The 26,333-nt window shown below is 41.5% G+C and overlaps 1 protein-coding gene across 6 annotated transcripts in view; it reads left to right on the forward strand.

Moving 5' to 3' along the window:
• The window catches only part of LRP1B (LDL receptor related protein 1B), a 2,177,452-nt gene that overhangs the window by 724,990 nt on the left and 1,426,129 nt on the right, over nt 1-26,333 (forward strand). For all 6 annotated transcript variants that reach the window (XM_082262163.1, XM_082262161.1, XM_082262165.1 and 3 more), the window contains exon 3: nt 11,503-11,640. In XM_082262163.1, the coding sequence (XP_082118289.1) occupies nt 11,503-11,640 (138 nt within the window). The remainder of the gene's footprint in view (nt 1-11,502; nt 11,641-26,333) is intronic.

Genomic DNA, 26,333 nt, shown 5'->3' on the forward strand with positions numbered 1-26,333 from the left:
TGGGCACTGATATGCAGCACTGATGAGCACTGATAAGTGACACTGATGGGTGGCACCGTTGGGCACTGATATGAGGCACTGATTGGCACTAATAGGTGGCACTGATGGGCAATGCTAGGTGGCACTGGTGGGTGGCACTGATGGGCACTGAAAGGCAGCAGTAATTGGCAACACTGATGGCCACAGACTGGTGTCTCTGATAAACCAAGGTGTCTCTGATGGGCACAGGCTTTTGTCACTGATGGGCACTGTTGTGGCTCTGGTAAATTTGGTTGATTGGACATGATTTGGAAAGGAACATACCTGTCTATATATGATCCTACAGTTAGCAGTGCATGTCAGAGCACAAACCAAGCCATGAAGTCCAAGGAATTGTCTGTAGACCTTCGAGACAAGATTGTATCGAGGCACAGATCTGGGGAAGGGTAAAAAAACATTTCTGAAGTATTAAAGGTCCCAATGAATATAGTGGCCTCCATCATCCGTAAATGGAAGAAGTTTGGAACCACCAGGACTCTTCCTAGAGCGGCCTGCCTGGCAAAACTGACTGATAGGGGGAGAAGGGTCTTAGTCAGGGAGGTGACCAAGAACCCGATGGTCACTCTGGCAGAGCTCAAGCGTTTTTCTGTGGATAGAGGAGAACCTTCCAGAAGAAAAACCATCTCTGCAGCACTCCACCAATCAAGCCTGTATGGTACAGCGACCAGACAGAAGCCGCTCAGTAAAAGGCACATGACTCGCCCACCTGGAGTTTGACAAAAGGCACCTGAAAGACTCTCAGACCATGAGAAACAAAATTCTTTGGTTTGATGAAACAAAGATTGAACTCTTTGGCCTGAATGGCAAGCATCATGTCTGGAAGAAACCAGGCATCGCTCATCACCTGGCCAATACCATCCCTATAGTGAAGCATGGTGGTGGCAGCATCATGCTGTGGGGATGTTTTTTAGTGGCAGGAACTGAAAGACTGGTCAGGATCGAGGGAAAGATGAAAGCAGCAATGTGCAGAGACATTCTTGATTAAAACCTGCTTCAGAGCTTGCTGGACTTCAGACTGGGGTGAAGGTTCATCTTCCAACAGGACAACAACCCTAAGCACACAGCCAAGATAACATAGTAGAGGCTATGGGACAACTCTGTGAATGTCCTTGAGTGGCCCAGCCAGAGCCCAGACTTGAACCCGATGGAACATCTCTGGTGAGATCTGAAATTGGCTGTGCACCGACGCTCCCCATCCAACCTGAGGAAGTTTAAGAGGTCCTGCAAAGAAGAATGGGAGAAACTGCCCAAAAAATAGGTGTGCCAAGCTTGTAGCATCATACTCAAAGAATCTGGAGGCTGTAATTGCTGCCAAAGGTGCTTCAACAAAGTACTGAGCAAAGGCTGTGATACTTATGTACTGTACATGGGGATTTTTTTCATTTATTATTTTTAATACATTTGCAAAGATTTCAAACAAACTTCTTTCACATTGTCATTATGGGGTATTGTTTGTAAAATTTTGAGGAAAAAAATGAATTTAATCCATTTTCGAAGAAGGCCGTAACATAACAAAATGTGGAAAAAGTGAAGCGCTGTGAATACTTTCCGGATGCACTGTAAAGCTACAATAAAAAGAAAAGAAATACATTTTTTTTTTTACTATTTTGTGCCAGTTTTCATTTGATGATATAATAAAAGCCCAAAATGTCCTGAAAAAAACAAGGTATATTCCATCTGGTTACATTAAGTAGTTGTGATGATATTAACAGTTTTACTAAAACATGTCAAAGTTGGAAAACTGTGTTCAGGCGCTAAGATTTGTTTTAGGACTGGGACAATGGGTGGGCAGGAGGGGACGCTGTCCTGGGCACTGTCATATTATGTGAGGTGGGGGGGGGTACTATAATGAGATTGGGGGGGGATTTGTATTAAGAGGGGGAAATTGGAGATTGTCGGGGGTAGGAATTATTCTAGGAGGGCACATTTGGTGGTGATTTGGAGGGCTTTGTATTGGGAGGGGGATCAGCATTGTGCTGGAAGGGGGGGGGATTTGGAGTGGAGTTGGGATGGGGGGGATTTGCTTGGAGGGCAAATTTGAGGAGTAGAAGATGTATGCTAGGAGGGGGATTTTTTTTTTTTTTTTTTGGGGGGGGGGGGCTGTCTTAGTAGGGATGATTGAGGGTATTTTGCTAGAAGGGGAGAACACTTTGTGCTGGAAGGGGAGGGGGGTGATTTGGAGTGGAGTTGGGAGGGGGGGTTTGCTTGGAGGGCAAATTTGAGGAGCAGAAGATGTATGCTAGGAGGGGGAATTTTTTTTTTTTTTTTTTTGGGGGGGGGGTTTCTTAGTAGGGATGATTGAGGGTATTTTGCATAGAAGGGGAGAAAACTTTGTGCTGGAAGGGGGGGGGGTTGGAGTGGAGTTGGGAGGGGGGGGATTTGCTTGGAGGGCATATTTGAGGAGTAGAAGATGTATGCTAGGAGGGGGAATTTTTAGTTTTGGGGGGTTGTGCTGGGGGCATATACAAAGAGATTTGTGCTGGGAGAGGGATTTTAGCAGGGGGCAGATTTGTACTGAGAGGAGGGGAATCTCATGTTTAACCAGTTCCCGACTGCTTACGTTATATTTACTGTGGCAGGCTGGCTCGTACAGGCAAAATGACGTAGGTCTACATTGCTCGCCTGGGAGGAGCTAGGGGGCGAGCGCGCGCCGCCGGTGGCACGCTCCCACCCCCTATCGTCATTGTGGGAAGCCGATGCGTGTGTCAGGCGGCTCTGATTGCCGGCCTGACACCCGCGATCACTCCTCGCAAAGAGAGAAGGAAGTCCTTCTCCCTGAAATGATCACAGTGCTCATGTGATCCTTCTATATAGGATCACATGTCTCTGTGGTCATCTCAGAAGCCATGCCCTGCCCCACAGTTAGAATCACTCCCTAGGGTCACATTTAACCCCTTGATCCCCTATACTGTTAACTCCTTCCCTGCCAGTGTCATTATTACAGTAACAGTGCATATTTATAGCACTGATTACTGTAGTAATGTCACTGGTCCCCCCAAAAGTGTAAAAAAATTCAGTTTGGGGTCCGATCTGTCCGCCGCAATGTTGCAATCCCACAAAAAATCTCAGATCGCCGCCATTACTAGTAAAAAAAAAAAAAACCTAGAAAAATGACATAAATCTTTCCCATAGTTAGTAAACGCGATACTTTTTGCGCAAACCAATCAAAATACGCTTATTGCAATTTTTTTTACCAAAAATATGTAACAGAAAACAAATTGGCCTAAAAAGTTAAAAGAATTTGATTTTAAATGTTTTTTTTTGGAAATGTTATATATCAGAATGTGAACAATATTGTTTTTTTTTTTTCAAAATTGTTGCTCTTTTTTTCAAAAGTTTAAAATCGCACAGCTGATCAAATACCACCAAAAGAAAGCCCTATTTGTGGGGAAAAAATGACATAAATTTTGTTTGGGTACAGCGTCGCACGACCACGCAATTATCCGTTAAAGTAACACAGTGCCGAAACGCAAAATATGGCCTGGTCAGGAAGGGGGCAAAATCTCCCGGTCTTAAAGTGGCTAAAAATACGCTCATTGAGAATTTTTTTGTCAAAGACATGTAGCTAAATACTTTTTGGCCTAAATATATGACAAAAATTGAATATATTGGATATTTTTTAACAGTCAAAGTAGAAAATGTAAATTTTTTCACAAAATTGTCACTCTTTTTTTTTAATAATATCCCAAAAAATAAAAAGTGCAGAGGTGATTAAATACCGCCAAAAGAAAGCTCTGTTTGTGGGAAAAAAAGGACGTAAATTTTGTTTGGGTACAGAATTGCATAACCGCGCAATTGTCAGTTAAAGTTGCGCAGTGCCAAGTTGAAAAAAGTGGCCTGGTCATTGAGCAGCAAAACCTTCCAGGGGCTAAAGTGGTTAAAGTAACGCAGTGCCGAATTGAAAAATAGGGCCTGGTCATTAAGGGGGCAAATCCTTCCGGTCTTAAAGTGGTTAAGGGATGAGTGTGCAAATTATTGCTCGATTTTTACTGACACATAATGATCATACATCTTGGGAGGGGGGGGTGCAATTTGGCAAGTTTGCCCCTGGCTCTAGATGACCTTGTCCCAGCACTGCCCTCCGTCATAAAGGAGTTAACTTGGCATGCTACACTATTGGCACTTTTCCACTGCAAGTACCGGCTCGGCTCTACTCGGCCCTGCTTGGCCCGGTTTGCTTTTCCACTGCTGGTACCGCATGGTACGGTGTAGGAACGGTTTGGTACGGTTTGGTATGGTTTTCTTTTCCACTAAAGTAGTACTAAAGTTAAATGGGTGGGATAACAACGATTCTCTGACCAATCAGTAGCTAGTAGTGACTGCATGCAAAGGATTGTGGGATATGGTACCGGTATGGTACCTCTTGGAACCACAATCGAGCCGTACCGTTCGGTTCCATGCAGTGGAAAAGCACCGCCGCACCGTACCGAACCGTTTCTACACCGTACCATGCGGTACCAGCAGTGGAAAAGCACAAAAGCGAGCCGAACCGTTCGGTTCCATGCAGTGGAAAAGCGCCGCCGTACCGTACCGTACCGAACCTTCCTACACCGTACCATGCAGGACCAGCAGTGGAAAAGCACAAAAGCGAGCCGTACCGTTCGGTTCCATGCAGTGGAAAAGCGCCGCCGTACCGTACCGAACCGTTTCTACACCGTACCATGCGGTACCAGCAGTGGAAAAGCACAAAAGCAAGCCGAACCGTTCGGTTCCATGCAGTGGAAAAGCGACGCCGTACCGTACCGAACCGAACCATTCCTACACCGTACCATGCGGTACCAGCAGTGGGAAATCACAAAAGCGAGCCGAACCGTTCGGTTCCTTGCAGTGGAAAAGCGCCGCCGTACTGTACCGTACCAAACCGTTCCTACACTGTACCATGCGGTACCAGCAGTGGGAAAGCACAAAAGCGAGCCGAACCGTTCGGTTCCATGCAGTGGAAAAGCGCCTTATAAGTATATAAGTTTCAGGATAATATTAGAGAAACATCCTCTCCATCCATCCTCTCCACGTCATTTTCCCTGCTGACTTAAAGGAACATGTTTGGAATCTTCAGCTCCAGGTTGAATTGTCTTACTCAGCACTGTGCGGCTGTGTCAGCATTTCAGTCGAGAGCCTAAAACCCCGCACAAAGGCTGCCTTGGGACATCTGAAACCATTAAACTCTCTCCCTTTAATTAGTCCTTTCTACATGGTTATGCACAAATTACACGTTAACCTTGATCCTTTCCTGTCACCATTATACTACGACAGCTGATTTACATCAACATCTGTGCAAATATTTAGTTTGCTATTTAGAGAGTTATCAGTTCGCCAGCACATAATGCATTCGCATTAAAGCGTTCCGACACAGAGTGAAGGATTGAATTCCTTGCTCGCGATTCTTTTTTTTTTTTTATTTCAAAATTGTGTTTCATTTAAAATATGAAAAAAAAAAAAAAAGAGAGAGAAACAAAACACTTTCTCATTAAGTAGTGTGTGGGCAAAACCAAAAACAAAAGTCAGTTTTTATATAATCCCTTCTACAGGCCTCCACTTAGTATGCAAAGAATAGAAGTCTATATAAAAGGCTGAAAAGATGTATAAAGCCACATACACATTACAGGATCTGGTATGAGTGCCTGTGTCAGATTTCGGTGTAATCTGCTCCTATTGTTGGGAATCGGCACACTGCAGGTCTGAGAGTGCCAGCATTAGGTAATACGGCTGCTCTATCATTTGTATATAATTGCTCAGGAGGGAACAAATCTGCTATATTGCTTGAGGTGAGTGTTTGAAATGGATCCTTATTAGATGGTTATGTTGAAAACAAAAGTCTCTTCCCTTTGACGGATTGAGCGCCATCCAGTGGGAATTAACTGGTTTGTGTTAGCAGAGTGGCAAACGGTTAATTTCTTTTGTTTGGATGAGATTTCCAAGTTTTTCACAGAACCTGAGAAAGTTGGACCTCCTAAATCTACGAAACGCGACGCATATTAACCGTTGAGACACGCCCCACTGACATTATCATCATGCAGGACTTAGGGAATTACCTGGTTCATAAATAATAAAGATATGGACAATCCGCTTAAGGGAGGAAAGCTCAACGGTCAGTGCTGTATCTTGGCCTAGGCCGACAAGGCCCAGGCCTAGGGCGGCACTTTGCAGGGGGGCAGCAAAAAAGCTGCCCCCTGATGGCCACTGATGAGGCTGCACTGATATGCTGCACTGATGAAGCCGCACTGATGGACAGTAATGACGCTGCACTGATAGGCAGTGATGAGGCTGAACTGATGGGAACTGATGAGGCTGAACTGACGGGCACTGATGAGGCTAAACCTATGGGAACTGATGAGGCTGCACTGATGGACACTCATAGACTGTGGTTGTGGTCTGTGGTCTACAGATGACAGGGCGGGTCATAAACAGGAAAGGGTGTGGCCTTTACAGGAAGGGGTGGGTTGTATTCAAATTAGGGGCTGCCCAAGTTTAGTCAGGCCTAGGGCAGAACAAAACCTAAATACACTACTGCCAACGGTTGAAGTGATTTTTAATGATCACCTTGTAGAACAACCCATTCAGTTTTAAAATAGAAATGAAAGGCAAAACATTTTTGTATAGCTATAAAAAAAAAAAAAATAAACATTATAAATACTACATTCCCTCTGTTCTCAGCTGCATAGGAGCTGGGGGGGGGGGGAGGGAAGCAGCAGGACACTGAGCTTCCCAGCGAATGGCTGAGCAGTGGGGGCGTGTCAGAACAAGTCTAATAAAGGCTAAAAAAATTTAAAAAATTATAAATATCACATTCCCTCTCTTCTCAGCTGCATGAGAGCTGGGGGGGGGGGGGCATGCAGGGCACTGAGCAGCAGGGGCATGTCAGGACAAGTTGGATAATTGGAGGAAAGCAGGCTGAGTTCCCAGCTCAGCTAGAGAACCGACCACGCGGTGTTGTCCTACTTAGTGTGGTCAGTTTTTAATAGGAAAGCAGAGGGACTGGCAGGAACACCAGGGATTTCACACAAAGGAAGCAATACAAAGAGAACAGGAGACTTTCTCATACAAGTACATGGTACAGCAGCCACATATCAGATATAAGAAATGTTGGGGTAACAAACTCTTTAACTGAAACAAGCATTTTACATGTTGTAAAATTTATTGTTGTGTGCTTATTAACTATTTGCCGACTGCCAGCAGTACATAAAATGCGGCAGGTCGGCTCTGTCCCACGAAACAATGTAGCTGTAGGTCGCTTCGCGAAACCGCAAGTGGGGGCAAGCGTGTGTGCCCATACACCACAGAGAAGCCAATTAGAGGGTCCGGTGGCCGCGATTGTTGCCGGGCACCCACGACCGCTTTCCGTGGAGACAGAACGGTGGTCTGCTGTTGTGAACACGGGAGACCGATGTTCTGTCAGTAATGAACACAGGGATCCTGTGTTCATTCAGTAAATACATTCCCCCATAGTTAGAAAGCACCCCCTATGGACACATTTAACCCTTTGATCACCCCTGATGTTATCCCCTTCTCTGCCAGTGTCATTAATACAGTAACAGTGCATATTTTAAGCACTGATTAGTGTAGTAATGTTGCCGGTCCCCCCAAAAGTGTCAAAAATATCAATTAGGGGTCCGATCTGTCCGCCGCAATATCACAGTCCTGCTAAAAATCGCCGCCATTACTAGTAAAAATAAAAAGATAAATAAATAGAAATTACATAGATCTTTCCTCTAGTTTGTAGACGCAATAACTTTTGCGTAAACAAATCAGTATACGCTTATTGTGATTTTTTTTTTTTTTACCAAAAATATGTAGCAGAATACAAATTGGTCTGAAATGATGAAAACATTAGATTTGTATTTATTTATTTATTTTTTTATTATTGGGAATGTTCTATAGCAGAAAGTAAAAAATGTGTTTTTTTTTTCAAAATTGTCGTACTTTTTTGTTTATAGCGCAAAAAATAAAAATCGCACAGGTAATCAAATACAACCAAAAGAAAGCTCTATTTGTGAGAAAAAAAAAGGACGTAAATTTTATTTGGGTACAGCGTCACACGACCACGCAAATGTCAGTTAAAGTATAAGCAGTGCCGTATCGCAAAAAAATGGCCTGGTCATTAAGGGGGCAAACCTTCCGGTCCAGAAGTGGTTAATGAGCCATCTTTGGCCAGATTGTCTTGCGTTTTTTGGATCTGAGGATCAATGTTTTAGAAGAATACTAATTAGAAATTTGACCTGTGGTGTATATTGTATATGCCAGGGACCCTTTAAAGTCCCATACATGCTTGAGTTTTCTATTACCCATTTTTTGCTTACAGACGTAGTCTACTCTATACTAATGTAATGTTCAAATCAATGCAATTAAAAAAAATAAATAAAAATCAACCGCAATAAATAACCCCCATAAAACACATATAAAACTCTCTAACAAAAAATGATGTTTTATCATCTACCAGATCCTAAATGCAGTGGCTGACAGTTTTCTTTTTTAAGAATGTATTTTTCATGTATATTTATCTAGTGATCCTTACTTTCCTCGCTTACAGCATTGTATCTATGGAGGTGCAACACTGTCACCTGAGGACAGGATTACAATAAAAACACTCTTTCCTGTTCACTTAAAATAGAGTTTTTTTTATTCCTAGATAGCGGGAAATAATGATATCTAGTAACACTCAGCACATGCACAGAATACAATTCCAATCAGGTCACAAGATTTCTGGAAGGAGCAACAGGTTTTTTATGCCCTTTATCAAATAGATATACAAAAAAAAATACTTTCAATGCTACGCTTGGCAGACTAAAATAAACCGAATGAGAGACAGTCATTGCTAAAGTATACATACACTTTATAATAAAAGAGGTGGTATCTGCGCTTAGGTGTAAAAACTTAAATGAGAAGATAAAAAGAGGCAGCCAGCTATGCAGGTGATAACACAAACCCAACAGTACATAAATATAATAAAAAGCAGCGCCAAAATGTACTAAAAAGTCCCAAACATGCAACAATGGTACAGTCCAAAGATGTAAATGGAGGTAGGTGAAAATATGAGGAATGATCCCAATCACCAGTGTCAAATCGAGGATAGAATGAGCACCCGGATGTGATAGCCAGAAGGGACTCTTACCAGATGGGATAAACCCACAAGCAGATAAATCAAATCAGGCACAGCCAGCAGTAGATCGCCAGACCACAGGATAGGCTCCTAAGAACGGTCACAGGGATCCAGTACTCCTTCAAGCTTCAATTGGGGCACCATACATCCTCCGCTTACTCAATAACGTTTTACCTCAGAATAAATGAACATATCCATAGTGCAGATGGTACAGGACTTAAAATTTAATGATAAATAAAGTTGCACTTACAACATCAACGATAATATACAGCATGTCAGATTCAAAAAGCCACGGCAAGGAGCGTGCTTCGGGCATCCAATCACCACTTCCGCCTTACGCGTGTCGTCACAAAAAATGACATCATCAGAATATGTTACGATGGTTACGGAAATTCTTGTACAACAGAATACAAATTTGAAAGTGATGTAATATGTTGTAGTGTATTTGTATTGTGTTTTCAAATGACAACTGTACTGATTAAATGAAAATCGTGCGATCTGGTATTGTACGAGAAAAATGTTTGCTTGTCCCATCGGATAATGACAGAATAACTGTCGTGATCAGCTTTCAAAAGCTGTTTAGTAATGATCAGATTTTTGTACGATTTTCGTGTGCACGGGCAAATAGTAAATCAACCCCAATATGTTTTGTTCATTTTATATCTAAGGTCTTAAATAATTTAGTTTTTGCTTTTTTCTTTTTTTTTTCTTTTTTTTTTTTAACTACAGCCTTCCAGCCTCAGGTGTCAAAGTGATCTCTCTGTATGAGATACAGTGAGAGTTGAGCTGGCAGATTTACTTGGAAGCCAACCTACAGTATGTGATCATCATGACTGACTGTCATTGTGATCATACTAATGAAAAGAATGCAACTTAGCTCCCGGTTGTTAGCAAAGATCCCCTATCTGTTAGTAACAATTCGGTCTTAGAACTAGGAATCTGCACAAAATGTGGGAGTCAAGGAGTTAAATTAACTGTGACTCAATAAGAAGGGCAGCAAGCATGAGGATGACATTCAGCACTTATAAAGTCGGCAACGGCAGTTCCCATACTGCTATCTTTGCAGAATTGTTGCCGACCACCCCACACAGATTTACTGTGGCAGGGAGGCTCAGCTGCGCATAATCATGTAGATCTATGTGATTATGTGCACGCAGGCCGCCGGTGCCGTGCCCCCACTGTGATTACACACAGCGGGAGCCAGACTGCGGAAGGAGCGGGCTCAATTGCTGCCCGCCTCTCGCGATCTTCAGAGAAACTGACAGGAGAGCCGTCTGCCTATGTAAACAAAGCAGGCGGCTCTCCTGTCAGACAGGCACAGCGAGATTGTGTGTCTCAGCTAGGCTGACCAATCTCTGTGTGCCTGTCATAGAGCCCCCCCCCCCCACAGTTAGCAAGCACATTTAGGCATACATTAACCATTAACCCCTTTGATCCCCACCAGTGTTAACCCCTTCCCTGCCAGTGTCATTTATACAGTAACAGTGCACATTATTAAGCACTGATCACTGTATTGGTGTCACTGGTCCCCAAAAAGTGTCAGTTAGTGTCAGATTTGTCTGCCGCAATGTCGCAGTCCCACTAAAAATCTCTGATCACCGCTATTGCTAATAAAAACAAAAAATATATAAAATAAGTCTAAAAATCTATCCCATAGTTTGTAAATGCTCTAAATTTTGTGTGAACGAATTAAAATACGCTTTTTTTTTTTTTTTTACCAAAAATATTTAACAGAATACAAATTGGCGTAAACTGATAAAAAAAAAAATAGATTTTTTAAATGTTTTTATTGGGAATGTTTTATAGCAGAATGTAAAAAAGATTATGTTTTTTTTTTTTTTTAAATTGTCGCTCTTGTTTTGTTTATAGCGCAAAATCTAAAAACCGCAGAGGTGGTCAAATACCACCAAAAGAAAGCTCTATTTGTGGGAAAATAAAGGACAACAATTGTATTTTGGTACAGTGTTGCACGACCGTGCAATTGTGAGTTAAAATAACGCAGTGCCGAATCACAAAAATAGCCTGGTTATTAAGAAGGTAAAACCTTCTGGAGCTGAAGTGGTTAAAGTGGGCCTGGTATTAAAATGTACACCAAAGGTCTTCAGTTATAAAGAATTGCTTTTAACATGTGTATGTGTGGAACCAAGAAGTGCAACTACACCTTTCTGCACATTTGTGAACAATATAGTAATGTGCAATTGTCACTCATGTCCTATTGGTCCCAAAAGCACTGCACAGGAATCATATCTATATATAATGTGAATCTTCCCTTTGTAAGATGATGGTGCCTACAAGGTGTATATAGACTTTCTGTATCTGGGGGGGAAAAAAAATTAACTATTCTATTTCTGTCTTTCTTTTTTCAGGTCAGGAAAACATAGTTTACAAGTGTCCCTCAAATCACATCCTTTGCATTGGAACCAAAACATGCATCCATCTGTCAAAGCTCTGCAATGGAGTCTTGGACTGCAGTGATGGCTACGATGAAGGAGTGCACTGTCGTGGTGAGTCCTTTACATAGGTTTTCCTAAATTTATAGCAGGGACTGTCGCTATGACTGGTTCCTGAGTGATTGCAATATGTCCATAGTCTACGGTAGCCTTTATCAATGCTTTTATCCTATAGAAACTCTTGAAATGATTTTCAGGTTTCAGCGAAACCCTGCTAAAAATGATTATATTTCCAGATGACTGTACATTAGTGTGATTGGTAATTTATCAATATTAATGTACTGTATATAAAAGAAATGAGAAGTTGATGTACTTAGTATATGTGAAACCCAGAACAGATCTTATTTAGAAATAATTATGAAATTCATTATTAATAAAATGTCTTGAAAAGAAATGCAGCACTTTAAAATGGTGGCCAGTAAAAAATTGTATCCTTATACAGGTGGTCTGTAGGGAGGTGCCCACTTAGATTTCTGGTAGGAGGTACTTCTTTACATTGGTGGTCAGTGCACAAAATGCCCTGATACCTTAGTGGTCAAAGGGAAGAATGTCCCTTACATTGGTGGCCAATGTAGTTCCTCTTTACATTGGTATTAAGTGGAAGAGGTACTCCTTTACATTGGTGGTCAATAGTCAGTGCACAAAATGCCCTGATACCATAATGGTCAGAGAGAAGAATGCCCCTTACATTGGTGACCAATGTAGTTCCTCTTTACATTGGTATTAAGTGGAAGAGGTAATTCTTTATATTGGCGGTCAATAGTCAGTGTACAAAATGGCCTGATACCATAATGGTAAGAGGGAAGAATGTCCCTTACATTGGTGGCCAATGTAGTTCCTCTTTACATTGGTATTAAGTGGAAGAGGTACTCCTTTACATTGGTGGTCACTAATCAGTGCACAAAATGCCCCGATACCATAATGGTCAGAGATAAGAATGCCCCTTACATTGGTGGCCAATGTAGTTCCTCTTTACATTGGTATTAAGTGGAAGAGGTACTCGTTTACATTGGTGGTCAATAGTCAGTGCACAAAATTCTCAGATACCATAATGGTCAGAGAGAAGAATGCCCCTTACATTGGTGGCCAATGTAGTTCCTCTTTACATTGGTATTAAGTGGAAGAGGTAATCCTTTATATTGGTGGTCAATAGTCAGTGTACAAAATGCCCTGATACCATAATGGTCAGAGAGAAGAATGCCCCTTACATTGGTGGCCAATGTAGTTGCTCTTTACATTGGTATTAAGTGGAAGAGGCACCTTTACATTACTGTTTAATAGTCAGTGCACAAAAGGCCCTGATACCTTAGTGGTGAGAGGGCAGAATGTCCCTTACATCGGTGGCCAACATAGTTCCCCTTCACATTGGTGGTCACTGGTCCTCTGCCACTGTTTCTTCATAGTGATGCTGGTGTTGGAAGACCTAGAACTCTACAGGCACCATCAAAAAGGAAATCAGTGTGTCACTGATCAAGAAACAACCCCTAGCAACCCTTGGATGACCCCTGGCTGGGAAAGGCTGCTCTACAGTGTGGAGTGGAAACAATGCTTGATTTATCTAGGATATATAGTTGAAATACTGGTTGAGAAAGGCTTGTCTAAAGCTGACCATTTATGGATCAAAAGTCATCTGGTTTAGCAAGGACTGGACAAATTCTAATCAATCTATGGCCATTCCCGTTTCAGGGACGTTGCTCTAATGATAAACTTCTCTTGACTCGACTTGCTGGAAAATGTTTCTTTGATCAGCGCAGCAGCCAATCAGTTGCAGCACTGATCAGTGTATCTTGACAGTGGAGGAGTCGAGAGAATGACTCCATCTACCTCACTTCTGTGAATAGAGGATCTGTTCTTTTGATCAACCCCCAGGCTGCTTGAAAGTCTAAGGTGCACAGGGAAAATATTGGTTAAAAAAGCTGTTCTAGGTGGAAATAGTTGAAGGCCCTCAAATCTGTTGTTTATTTCATTGTTGTGTTGTGTAGTTTATTTCAATGTTATCTATCCCTATAAATGTTTGTGACGTTGAGTCATTAATGGCAAAGGATAAGTGGCTTATGATGGTTTGCAGAATTCCAGCCAGGCAGACGTTGCTGCAACCATTTGGGCATTGGCTTTTGCTCCCTGCACTACCAAAACATTTTCAAATTTGTTTCCTGAATTAAGTAAGAGTATTTGCATCACAGACACTGAAATATGTTGGTAAAAACGACTGCCCTTTGCCCTTTCTGTCCATTCACTAAGTCGTACAGGAGTTACAGTACTTGACTGCATTTGCTATTTTATTTAAGATGGATTTCTCATTATAAAGTTAATTTTAGACTTTGCAATTATAGTAAAGTCACGCTATCAATGTTTAACCTTTAAAAGCCTTCATTTCTCATACACTCAACCAACCTCAACGAAAAGAAGCTAACAGTAATTTATAAATTAATAACTTATGATAATAAAAAGTGGGGCACTTTTGGACAAAATAAGCTTTAAAGCCAAACTCTGGGAAACTATAAAACTATCTTTGCAGTGGGGCTGTGCCTGCACTGCAAGGGTTAAATACTTGTTCAGGTCTCGGGGACACAGGAAAGCAGATTTACTTATTATATCCTCCACTCCTCCCTGCTACTAGACCAATACCCTAAGGGTTTTCTTTCCTATGCTCCAGCAGCAGTGGTGGCCCGTCCATTGGGGGCGCCCCCCCCCCGGGGCGCCCCCCCCCCCAATCCATGCGTCCGACCCCCTAATCTACACGCAGGGTGCCGGACGCATTGATTCCTATAGGGGATTTTTTTTAATAGGCTTTAAAAAAGGATGGTCTCGGGGAGCAGAGCACTGCGCCCTGACCCCAACCAGTTGTATGACAATAGTGAATGAATATTCGCTATTATCACACTGATTTTCCTCCCAGCCAATCACAAAGCGGGTTGTGAGACCCATTTCCTGATTGGCTGAAAAGAAAAGCGATTTTACTGGCCATTGGCTCGGGGAAGGATCAGGTAAGGATGCTTGCTGTCGGGATAGGCAGACAGTCAGCCGTCCATCCCGGGAGGGAGGAGGAGGGAGGGGGGTGGTAGATTTGATTGCCAGCCAGCCGTCCCGCTGGGGGGGGGGGCATGTTAGTTTTGCTGCCCCCCTCCCCAAATTTTCATTCTCCAGCAGCCACTGTCCAGCAGTCTAAGGTCAAGACCAGTGAAGAGTTTATAGTCCTGCACTGGATGTGAGGTCACTGAGGGACAGTCTGGAGTGTGGTGGAGAGCCATCTGCTGGAGGAGCGTTGAATTAAGTAAAAGCGTATCTCATCTCCCCTGGACAAAACGAGCAATGGATGATGCACTGTAATTATTTTAATATTAAAAAAAAAAAACATCTAAGTACCTTTTTTTAACCACTTATTGACCAAACCCATTTCTGACACATGTTGTTTACAAGTTAAAAATCTGTATTTTTAGCTAGAAAATTACATAATCTATTGTATATATAAAACTAAAGTATTTACTTTTGTGTTACAATATCATTTTTATAATGTGTACATTTCTGATTGTCACCCATGGAGCTGCATGTTGGACCAAGCTGAAAACACAAATCTTTGATGTCTATGAAAGGAAATTGCTTATGGGAATATGTAGATGTATACAGATGTGTATCTCAATACAGAGTGGGGAGGTGAAGACATAATAGCAAGCTTTATGAAAAATATAAGGCTGCTAGATAATCATTGATAACATGCATTGCACATCTAATATGGCCTGGTAATATTTAACGGATGGCTGAGGATCATATGCCAAAAACTATACAAGAAGCAGAATTATGTTAAAAAAGATGTATTAGTTAACCCAGGGCACAATTCTTGGATGAAATTAAGAAGGATGTAGGGATGATAGTAGCTAGGCAACAGTGGGATGCCGGCAAGCAAAGAGGAGAGGAGGTCCCTTCAGGAAGCTCTAACTTTTAATGCACAAATGAATTAAAGAATGAATGAATGAATAATTGCTTTAATGAAGTAAGGAATGAATATATGAATGATGAAGAATGTAATCAGCTTTATGGCTCATTGAAGTTAAAGCAATATTAAACCCAAAACCAAAAATGTAAGACATTGGACTTCTGGACCGGAAGATTTCCCCCCTTAATGACCAGGTCATTTTTTGTGATTCGGCACAACATTATTTTAACAGACAATTGCGCGGTCGGGCAATGCTGTATCCAAATAAAATGTAAGTCCTTTTTTTTAACGCAAATAGAGCTTTCTTTTGGTGGTATTTGATCACCTGTGTGATTTTTATTTTTTGCGCTATAAACAAAAAAATAGCGACAATTCTGAAAAAAAATATATATATTTTTCACTTTCTGCTATAAAACATTCCCAATATTAAAAAAAAATTAACAATCTAATTTTTTCATAATTTTAGGCCAATTTGTTTTCTGCTACCCTATTTTTGGTAAAAAAAAATCCCAATAAGTGTATATTGATTGGTTTGCGCAAAGGTTATCGCGTCTACAAACTAGGGGAAAGATGTATTTCATGTTTATATTTTTTATTAGTAATGGCGGCAATCAGCGATTTTTAGCGGGACCGCGACATTGCAGCAGACAGATTGGACACCTGACATTTTTGACACATTTGGGGGGACCAGTGACATTACTACAGTAATTACCGTATTTTCCGGCGTATAAGACGACTGGGCGTATAAGACGACCCCCCTAATTTTCAAGTTAAAACGTTAAGTTTTAACTTGAAAATTAAAAGTAAAAGTTAAAGTTAAGGTTTTGGGCTATACTCGCCGTATAAGACTACCCCCCTTCCGAAGCAAGGCAACACCATTGAAAAACATCACATTTCTCATAGATCTCCAAGGTACCCCAAGTATTACCAGTAGATGTAATCTCAAGACGCTGTCTGTGTGGGAATCCTGTACCTGTATACCGTATGTACCGTAGCTTCGGCTACATACAGTGTACCACGCTGAGCCAATCACAGTGAGCGATGTATTCTATTATTGAATGCAAAGCCTGCTCGGATTGGCAGAGTCAGAGAGACGGGCTGATGTTACTCCGCCAATCCGAGCAGGCTTTACATTCAATAATAGAATACATCGCTCTCCCTGATTGGCTCAGCGCGGTACACTGTATGTAGCCGAAGCTATGGTACATACGGTATACCGGTACAGGATTCCCACACAGCTAGCGTCTTGAGAGATTACATCTACCGGTAATACTTATTCTTAGGTTACCTTGGAGATATTATACTCAGGGTATAAGACGACCCCCCATTTTTGGGGGATTTGTTTGAGGTTCAAAAGTAGTCTTATACGCCAGAAAATACAGAAGTGCTACAAATATCCACTGTTTCTGTATTCATGACACTGGCAGGGAGACGGGGTTAACACCAGGGGAAATCATGGGGTAAAATGTGTCCCTAGGGGTGCTTAATAACCGTGTGGAATGTCTAACACGGGGATCTAAATAAGATCCCCGTGTTCATTACTGATAGAAGAGCAGTCTGCCCTGTTTACAATGGTAGACCGCCGTTCTGTCTCCACGGTAAGCGATCGCAGGTGCCCGGCGCCAATAGCGGCCACCGGACCCACAGATTAGCTTCACTGTGGAGAATGGGTGCGCTCATGTGCCCCCACTCGCGGTCCCGTGAAGCAACGTACAGTTGCGTCATTTCGAGGGACAGAGCCAACCTGCTGCAGTATATGTACTGCTGGCGGTCAGCAAGTGGTTAAAGTGATTGTAAAATCTTGTTTTAAAAAAAATAAAAATAACAAACATGTTACACTTACCTCCTCTATGAAGTTGGTTTTGCACAGAGAAGTCCGGATCCTCCTCTTCTCGGGTCCCTCTTCACTGCTTCTGGCCCCTCCCTCCTGCCGAGTGCCCCCACAGCAAGCAGCTGGACATAGAGCTGCCGTTCAGTCCCTCCCCAGTCCCTATATATATATCTATATATATAATATATATATACATACAGTATATATATATATATATATATATTTAGATAGATAGATAGATAGATATAGATATATAATATATACGCAAGCACATGCGTTTGAACCTAGGGGTGCACACCCTAATGCAATAGGCTGCACACACCTATGATTCTGATATTTGGTTATTTAGCCCTTAGAAGACAGCAGAAAAAATATCCCACAGATTATTTTATAATAGCAAGTCCGCTTCAAAGAAAAACAAGAATGTAGTTTCAGGCACTCCACCTGCAGGCTGCAAGTGGTAAATGTTGAACTTTTTTTATACTTAACTGAGCTAGATAGTTATTACTGTGTTGTTTTACAGACTTTTTTTTCCTTCTTTACTCCTATAGAAAGTTGTTATTTGATTGACTCATGTCCTGATTTTTCACCAGTTTCCTGCTGGCTTTCATTTACAACACCCACAACATTCCATATATAACAGCAGAAACCAACCGCGAGGTGTATTTCTGGAAAACTTTTAAACTTTTGTAAACTTCTTTCTTGCAATAACAGAAAAAAAAAAAAAAAACATCGGCATCTGAGACACACACAGCATAATTACTATGTACCAAATACAGTATTTCCACGATCAATACAATTACCCAGCCAAAGGTCTTTTCATTCCAAGAACAGGGCAGTTAGCAGCGGGTCATCAGCTGCCATTAGGAGAAAGCTGATTTCACGGCAGTCCTGGATCTCATTGCCTTGCCATTTACTTGTCAGAAAGAATCATCCTGCCTTCCCACATCTAATTAGTAAAGTAGATCTTAATGTGAAGTCTGCTACAACATTATTAACACACAAAGAAAACATTATGGTAATTCTGGAGAGGTAAATGTGGGAAGCAATGATGCATCACTATGGAATATAAAAAAGGAGAAATGGAATAGGTTAAAAAAAAAAAAAATTACAGTACGGTTAAATAAGGAAAATTACAGTCATTAACAACTGTGGAAGGACAGAATTTATTATACATATATAATTTAACTTAAAAAAGAATTGGCCATGACTGGGCTTATGCAAGAATTTGAATATTTAGTGTTACATTTTTATACATATGCAGACCAGTGCCATCTTAAGAGCATTGTAGGCCCCCGGGCAATGCAGTACCCTGGGGCCCTGCCTACACAATCACAGACGACAATAAAAATGCAAATTATCGATAAGGCAATATTTACTGGTACAGCAGTGCCAGGCTAATAACAGCTAGGATGGGAGTCAGACTCCACTGTCCTGTGTGTGCCTGTTCCCGTGGAGGTGGACAGACATTCCTGCAGTTGTGGGCTCCCCCTCCACGGCCCAAGTGGCCTGACAGCAGCGCAGGGCCGACAGGCGCTTGCCACCTGCTAAGTTTGGCGGTGAGATGCACACGGGAATCGGGACTAATGCTTGGCTGGGGCTGGGTCGTTGGGCAGATGGGGCCCCCTGGGCAAGTGGGGTCCCCGGGCAACTGCCCAGCGTGCCCATTCGGTAAGATGGCCCTGATGCAGACTTCTGTAAAAAAAATTTTGCCTTTTTTCATTTTATTGACTTTATCCTAGCCTGACATTTCAGCGTGAGTGTCAGGAATAGGAGGTCACTTAAAGTTTTAGAGTTGTTGCATTCTCAACTGAATTTCATGCATTTATTGGGTTGATTGCTAGAAGAACTGAGACTGTTCACTTAGCAAAGTGGATGTTCAATGAGCTTGGTAAATAAGATAAAGCTTTGTCCACTTCAATCAATTATGTGCTAGAAAAAAAAAAAATCGAATTTTCTTCCTTTATTTTCCTAACACATAATTGGGTATTCGGAGTGAAAGCTGGTTTACCTTATTTATCATTTGCTTGGCAAAGTGAACAGATTTTACTCTTAAAAAAATCAACCCTATTGTCCCCCAGCTCCTGAGAGCACATAACAGTACCACTTAAAAAAGCCTTGTAGTTGTCTATATTTCTTTGGGGCTCTGTTTTTTCATATTAAAGCAAAAGTAAGTTGGGAGACATGAGATCAGATCATTTACAGTGCTGGTCTATGGATACAATTATCCTTGCAACATACACGGAGGGAGTGTTTCACAAGAGACCATATTACAGGGAAACTACAGTCTAAAAATATTAAGTCCACTTTATTAATATTTTTTAAAGCATAAGTTGGAAAACTGACATTTTTACCCTCCCGATTGCAATTTTAGCAAAGCAGATTAGGATAGCCTAAAAAAAAAATATGTATAAAGGGGACTGGAACTCCACCTTATGGTTTAAAAAGGAAAATATAACCGTTTATATACTGTACTTATCAGGTACAATATATATATATATATATATATATATATATATATATATATATATATACATACACACTATATTGTCAAAAGTGTTGTAACGCATGTCTTTACACGCACATGAACTTTAATGGCATCCAAATCCCAATCCATAGGGTTCGATATTGAGTTAGCCCACCCTTTGCAGCTAGAACAGCTTCAACTCTTCTGGGAAAGCGGTCCACAAGGTTTAGGAGTGTGTCTATGGGAATGTTTGACCATTCTTCCAGAAGTGCATTTGTGAGGTCAGGCACTGATGTTGGACAAGAAGGCCTGGCTCGCAGGCTCTAATTCACCCCAAAGGTGTTCTATCGGGTTGAGGTCAGGACTCTGTGCAGGCCAGTCAAGTTCCTCCACCTCAAACTTGCTCATCCGGGTCTTTATGGACCTTGCTTTGTGCACTGGTCTAAATCATCTGATGGAGAGGGGAATAGTGGTGTGGAGTTGTTTTTCAAGGGTTGGACTTGGCCCCTTAGCTCCAGTGAAGGGAACTCTTAAGGTGTCAGCCTACCAAGACATTTTAGACTATTATATGCTTATATGCTCTGACCTTTGTAAGAACAGTTTGGGGATGGCCCCCTCCTGTTCCAACATGACAGCGCACCACTGCACAAAGCAAGACATGGATGAGCGAGTTTGGGATGGAGGAACTTGATTGGCCTGCACAGAGGCATGACCCCAACCCGATAGAACACCTTTGGGATGAATTAGAGCATGGACTGTAAGCCAGGTCTTCTCTCCAACATCAGTGCCTGACTTCACAAATGTGCTTCTGGAAGAATGGTCAAACATTTCCATAGACACACTCCTAAACCTTGTGGACAGCCTTCTCAGAAGAGTTGAAGCTGTTATAGCTGCAAAGGATGGGCCAACTCAATATAGAATTCTATGGACTGAGACTGGGATGCCATTAAAGTTTGTGTGTGTAAACGCAGGCGTCCCGCTACTTTTGGTAATATAGTGTGTGTGTGTGTGTGTGTGTGTGTATATATATATATTAATTATATATATATATATATATATATATATATATATATATATATATATATATATATATATATATATATATATATATATACATATATATATATATATATATATATATATATATATATATATATATATATATATATATATCTTGTATATGTATTTGCATTTACCTTCAGAAAAAATAAATAAATATATATATATACAGGATTACAGGATAACTACATGTCACAGTTGGTGGATTCCCCTACTAGAGAGAATGCAATCCTGGATCTATTGATCACTAATGACCCAGACCTAATCTCGGAGGTAGGAGTCCAGGACAATCTGGGCTCTAGCGATCACAGGATGATCACATTTAGTATAAATAACAATATAAAAAGGCAAGTGGGGAACATAAGAACCCTAAACTTCAGAAGGGCAGACTTTCCAAAATTGTACTCAATGATGGAAAGGGTAAACTGGGACCAAACCCTGGGATCCCTGACCACTGAGGAAAAATGGGAATGCTTTAGGAACATATTAAGCAAAGGCATCTTGCAGTGCATTCCTATGGGGAATAAATTTAGAAGAGACAAAGCCAAACCTGGCTGGCTAAACCGTAGCGTTAAAAAACTTATTAGGGGAAAAAAATTGGCCTTCAAGAAATATAAATCAGAGGGCACAGTATCGGCCTTCCAGCAATACAAGGAGGAAAATAAGAAGTGTAAACACGAAATCAAGATGGCTAAAATCAACTTTGAGAGACAAATAGCGGAGGATAGTAAAAAAAACCCAAAGAAATTCTTTAAATATATCAACAGCAAAAAAACTAGGGCAGAGCATATTGCACACATAATTAACGATGATGGGAGGATGGTTACAGAGGACACTGAAAAAGCAACCGTGCTGAATGCTTTTTTCTCGTCAGTCTTTACGCAGGAAAAGGAGGGGTACACTGACCATGACTGTATGGTTAGTAGTAATACACAGGACTTGCCACTATGGCTAACAGAGGGGGAAATCAGGGAAAGACTGGATAAACTTAACACAAACAAATCACCAGGCCCGGATGGCGTACATCCGAGAGTGCTCAAGGAACTCAGTATGGTTATATCTAGACCACTGTTCCTAATCTTTGCTGACAGTATTAGGACAGGAGATGTACCAGGGGATTGGAGGAAGGCTAACGTGATTCCGATATTCAAAAAGGGCCAGAGACATATCCCGGGAAATTATAGGCCTGTCAGTTTGACATCAATAGTATGTAAACTTCTGGAGGGGATGATAAGGGACTATATCGTAGAGTATGCTAAAGACAACAACATCATCAGTAGTAACCAACACGGGTTTACAAATGGGCGTTCTTGTCAAACCAATCTCTTAGCATTCTACGAGGAAGTGAGCTGTGAGCTAGATAGGGGCAGACCAGTGGATGTGGTGTACTTGGATTTCGCTAAGGCGTTTGATACAGTTTCCCACAAGCGCTTAATTTATAAAATAAGGTCTGCAGGTATCGACAGCAGGGTTTGCTCTTGGATACGGAACTGGCTAAAAGGCCGTGTCCAAAGGGTGGTAATAAACAGCGCATACTCAGACTGGGCTGAGGTAGTAAGCGGGGTGCCCCAGGGCTCAGTCCTGGGATCAACCTTGTTCAATTTATTCATAAACAGCATTGAGGACGGGATCAGTAGTTCGTTATCAATTTTTGCAGATGACACAAAATTGGCCAGGGCAATAACTGCACAGCATGAAGCAGATATCCTACAGAATGACCTGGACAAAATTACGGAGTGGGCAACGACATGGCAAATGAGGTTTAATGTGGAGAAGTGTAAGGTTTTGCACTTGGGGACCAAAAACATAAAAACACAATACATGTTAGGAGGGGAACCCTTGGGGGACTCAAAAATGGAGAAAGATCTGGGAGTCTTGGTTGATGATAGATTAGGAAACAGCATGCAATGTCAAGCGGCAGCTTCCAAAGCCAACAGAATATTAGCATGCATAAAGAAAGGGATGTATTCCAGAGATAAGACTATAATCCTTCCACTTTATAAAACTCTGGTCCGACCGCATCTGGAGTATTCTGTCCAGTTCTGGTCGCCAGTCCTCAGGAGGGATGTGTTGGAGCTGGAGAGAGTCCAGAGAAGGGCAACTAAACTAATTAGGGGATTGGAGGACCTTACCTATGAAGAGCGGCTGCAATCGCTCGATTTATTTTCCCTGGAGAAGAGACGTCTGAGAGGGGACATGATAGCAATTTATAAATATCTTAATGGGGATCTCAGCTTAGAAAAAAAGCTGTTCATTCGAAGGAATTGCATGAGGACTCGAGGACATACAATGCGATTAGAGGAGAAGCGTTTTAACCTCAGGCAACGTGGGGGGTTCTTTACTGTTAGGGCTACAAGATTGTGGAATTGTCTACCACAAGAGGTGGTTTCTGCGGGTAGTATGGTGACTTTCAAAAGACTCTTAGACTTACATCTCAAGGATCAGGAGATAAAGGGCTATGTTAGATGATTACAGTCACACACACCTACACAGGTTGAACTGGATGGACTATTGTCTTTATTCAACCTCACCTACTATGTAACTATGTAACTATGTAACTATATATATATATATATATATATATATATATATATATATATATATATATATTTATATATATATATATATATATATATATACAGATGCAGGATACATATATAATATGTGTATGAAACACAATACACGCAAAACCTTTGTACATTTCCGGGAAGGGAGTTATTGCATTATTAGACAGTGAGATAGTCAGTTAGATTTGGGAGCACAACCACCAAATTTAACCTTTCAAGATCTGCAAAGCATCTGATCCAGGGGAAGTCTAAACAACACCTTTTTGCACATTGTTAGTTCAGTTATTTTTGTAAAATCCTAGACAAGTCATCATCACTTGATTCATTGACCATTAACCAGCCCATTTGGCTTGCTCTGCCTTGGAGGGGTTTTATATTTGCGTGTGACTTTGTTTGTACAATGGGTCATACAGTAGCCAAACAATGTAGCAGATGGACAGACAGATATTTGGCAACTCTAGCTGCATAGAGAAAATTAACTTGCCACCTTTTGCTGCCATTTTCTACCTCCGGTGACATACAACCTGTTATACCTTCTTTCTATTTTTTAATAGCTGATGGCATCAGCCAGAGATCCTTTCCTCCTAAGCTCATGAATAGTTAAAAGATCATACCGTCTAACATCTCAATTTAGTAACACGCTGCATACAGCACAACCAGCGCAGCGTTCTGAGCCAAAACCGCTCCGGCCATATGTTAAATAATAAATTGCTGCCAAGCTTTAACGTTCGCAGACCAAAGTGACAATGTATCATCATGTGTATTCTATGATTATATTTCACAAGGATACTTTTTTTGCTGTTTAGAAACCTCAGTAAAAGTTATTGCTGAATCTGAAATATTGAAGCACTATATTCTGCAAAGTAATAACTGTATTATGCATCAATGCAAAGCTATTCTATATGGCAATTGTTTGAAATATAGTGCATTAGTCAGTACTCGAAAGAATAGCTTTGAGTCCTTTTTTTTTGGTTTCAAGGCATCATTTGTAAGATTGTTCATTGTTCCTAATTATGTTACTTAACTTTTATTAATCATTCTGGGGTGATGGGATCAAACAGGAATGGTTGAGGAAAAAAAAAACGAATAATATTGGCTACTTCACTAAAATTAGCAAAAAAAAAAGGGAAGGGAATTGGTGGAGGGTCCAGATGGTCATACAGTTGACCCAATTTGTCAGCGTTGTCTCAGCAATATTTTATAAGACACTGAGCTTGTGATGTACTGAATCAAATGGCTTGCTGTGCCAGCAGGAAAGTACAGTAGTTGTCTAAGGTAACTCGTGGACATTAGATAATCGCCACCTGATAAAGCTGAAAGAATTATATGATTATGGGAATTCTTTGACCTCTGCACATACTCCCAGATTGGGGGGGGGGGCAAAATTTTTCATCTGGATATTCCATAAAAGTGTTTTCGTCTATCTTAACCACTTCAATTCATGGCACTTTCACCCCATTAATGCCCAGGCCAATTTTCAGCTTTCAGCGCTGTCACACTTTGAATGACAATTGTGTGGTCATGCAATGCTGAACCCAAATTAAATTAGTTTTTCACAAAAATAGAGCTTTATTTTGGTGATATTTAATCGCTGCTGGGTTTTTTATTTTTTACTAAAAAAAAAAAATAGACATTTCTTTTTCTTAGTTTTTGCAAGTAAATTTTGTAAATAAGTAATTTTTCTCCTTTGCTGATGTGCGCTGATGAGGCGGCACTGTTTGTCACTGATAGGCTGCACTGATGGGCACTAATGAGGTGGCACTGAAGGACACTGATTAGGTGGCACTGATGAGGAGGCACTAATATGCCACACTGATGGGTACTGATAGGTGGCACTGATAAGCACTGACAGGTGGAACTAATGGGCACTGATAGGTGGCACTGATGGGCACTGATAGGGGGTAGTGACGGGCACTAATAGGCAGCACTGGTGGGGGCACTGATGGGTACTGACAGGTGGCACTGATGGGCAGTAATGATAGACACTGATGGGCACTGACTGGCATCACTAATGGGCACTGATTGAGGTCACTGGTGGGCACTGATTGGTGTCACTAATGTGCATTGGTTGGTGCCACTAATGTGCACAGGTTTTGCTTTACTGCAATCAGGGCACTGATGATCAGTGCTCTGATTACTTGTCCTGGCCCCCCTTTGAGGAGGAGCCACTAATCGGCTCTCCTCGCCACACAGTCTGACAGTGATTGGACACAGCCGATCACATGGGTAAAAAGCCATGACATTGGCTCTTTACTAAGATTGGGGCCATGCCGTGCCCTAGAAATACGACATGGCCACGATTGCCATGCTGCACGCCCCCCGCGGGCATGCAGGTGCGGCCGTTCTGGGGCGCTGTCATATGACGTTCTCCCAGAACGAGAGACGCACCACTCTGCCGTCATTTGATAAGTCTGTTCCTTAGGCTTCCATTTACATCTAGGCGTTCTTGGGCGATTTTCTGTTCTAAGCCTCAGCTCTAAAAACGTCCAAAAAATCCCATTCATTTTATTGGCCCCTGTTCACATCTGAGCATTCTGTCACCCTAAGCAAAACACCCATTGCTCAAAAAAGTACAAGAGCTTCTTTTTTGGCAGATTACAGGTGTTTTACTGCTTTTCATTGGTCACTTGTCAACTCAAAACGCCTGTACAAAAATGCTGCAAAAATGATGCGTAATGCAAGAAAACACGCCAGAAAGAATGCCCGAAAAATGCCTGTGAAAGAAATAGCAACGCCTAGATGTGAACGGAGCCTAAGGGTGTCATAAATATGCCTATTCAGCTGAAACGACTGCACATTTATTGTACAGGCATTCTTATGGGGCAAGCATGCAAAGATCTGATGTGACTGACATCTCCTTTCTTCAACCAGTCTAAATGTTTCCATAAG

This window comes from Pelophylax lessonae, assembly GCF_965119305.1.
Source record: "Pelophylax lessonae genome assembly, chromosome: 6".
Lineage (NCBI taxonomy): Eukaryota > Metazoa > Chordata > Amphibia > Anura > Ranidae > Pelophylax > Pelophylax lessonae.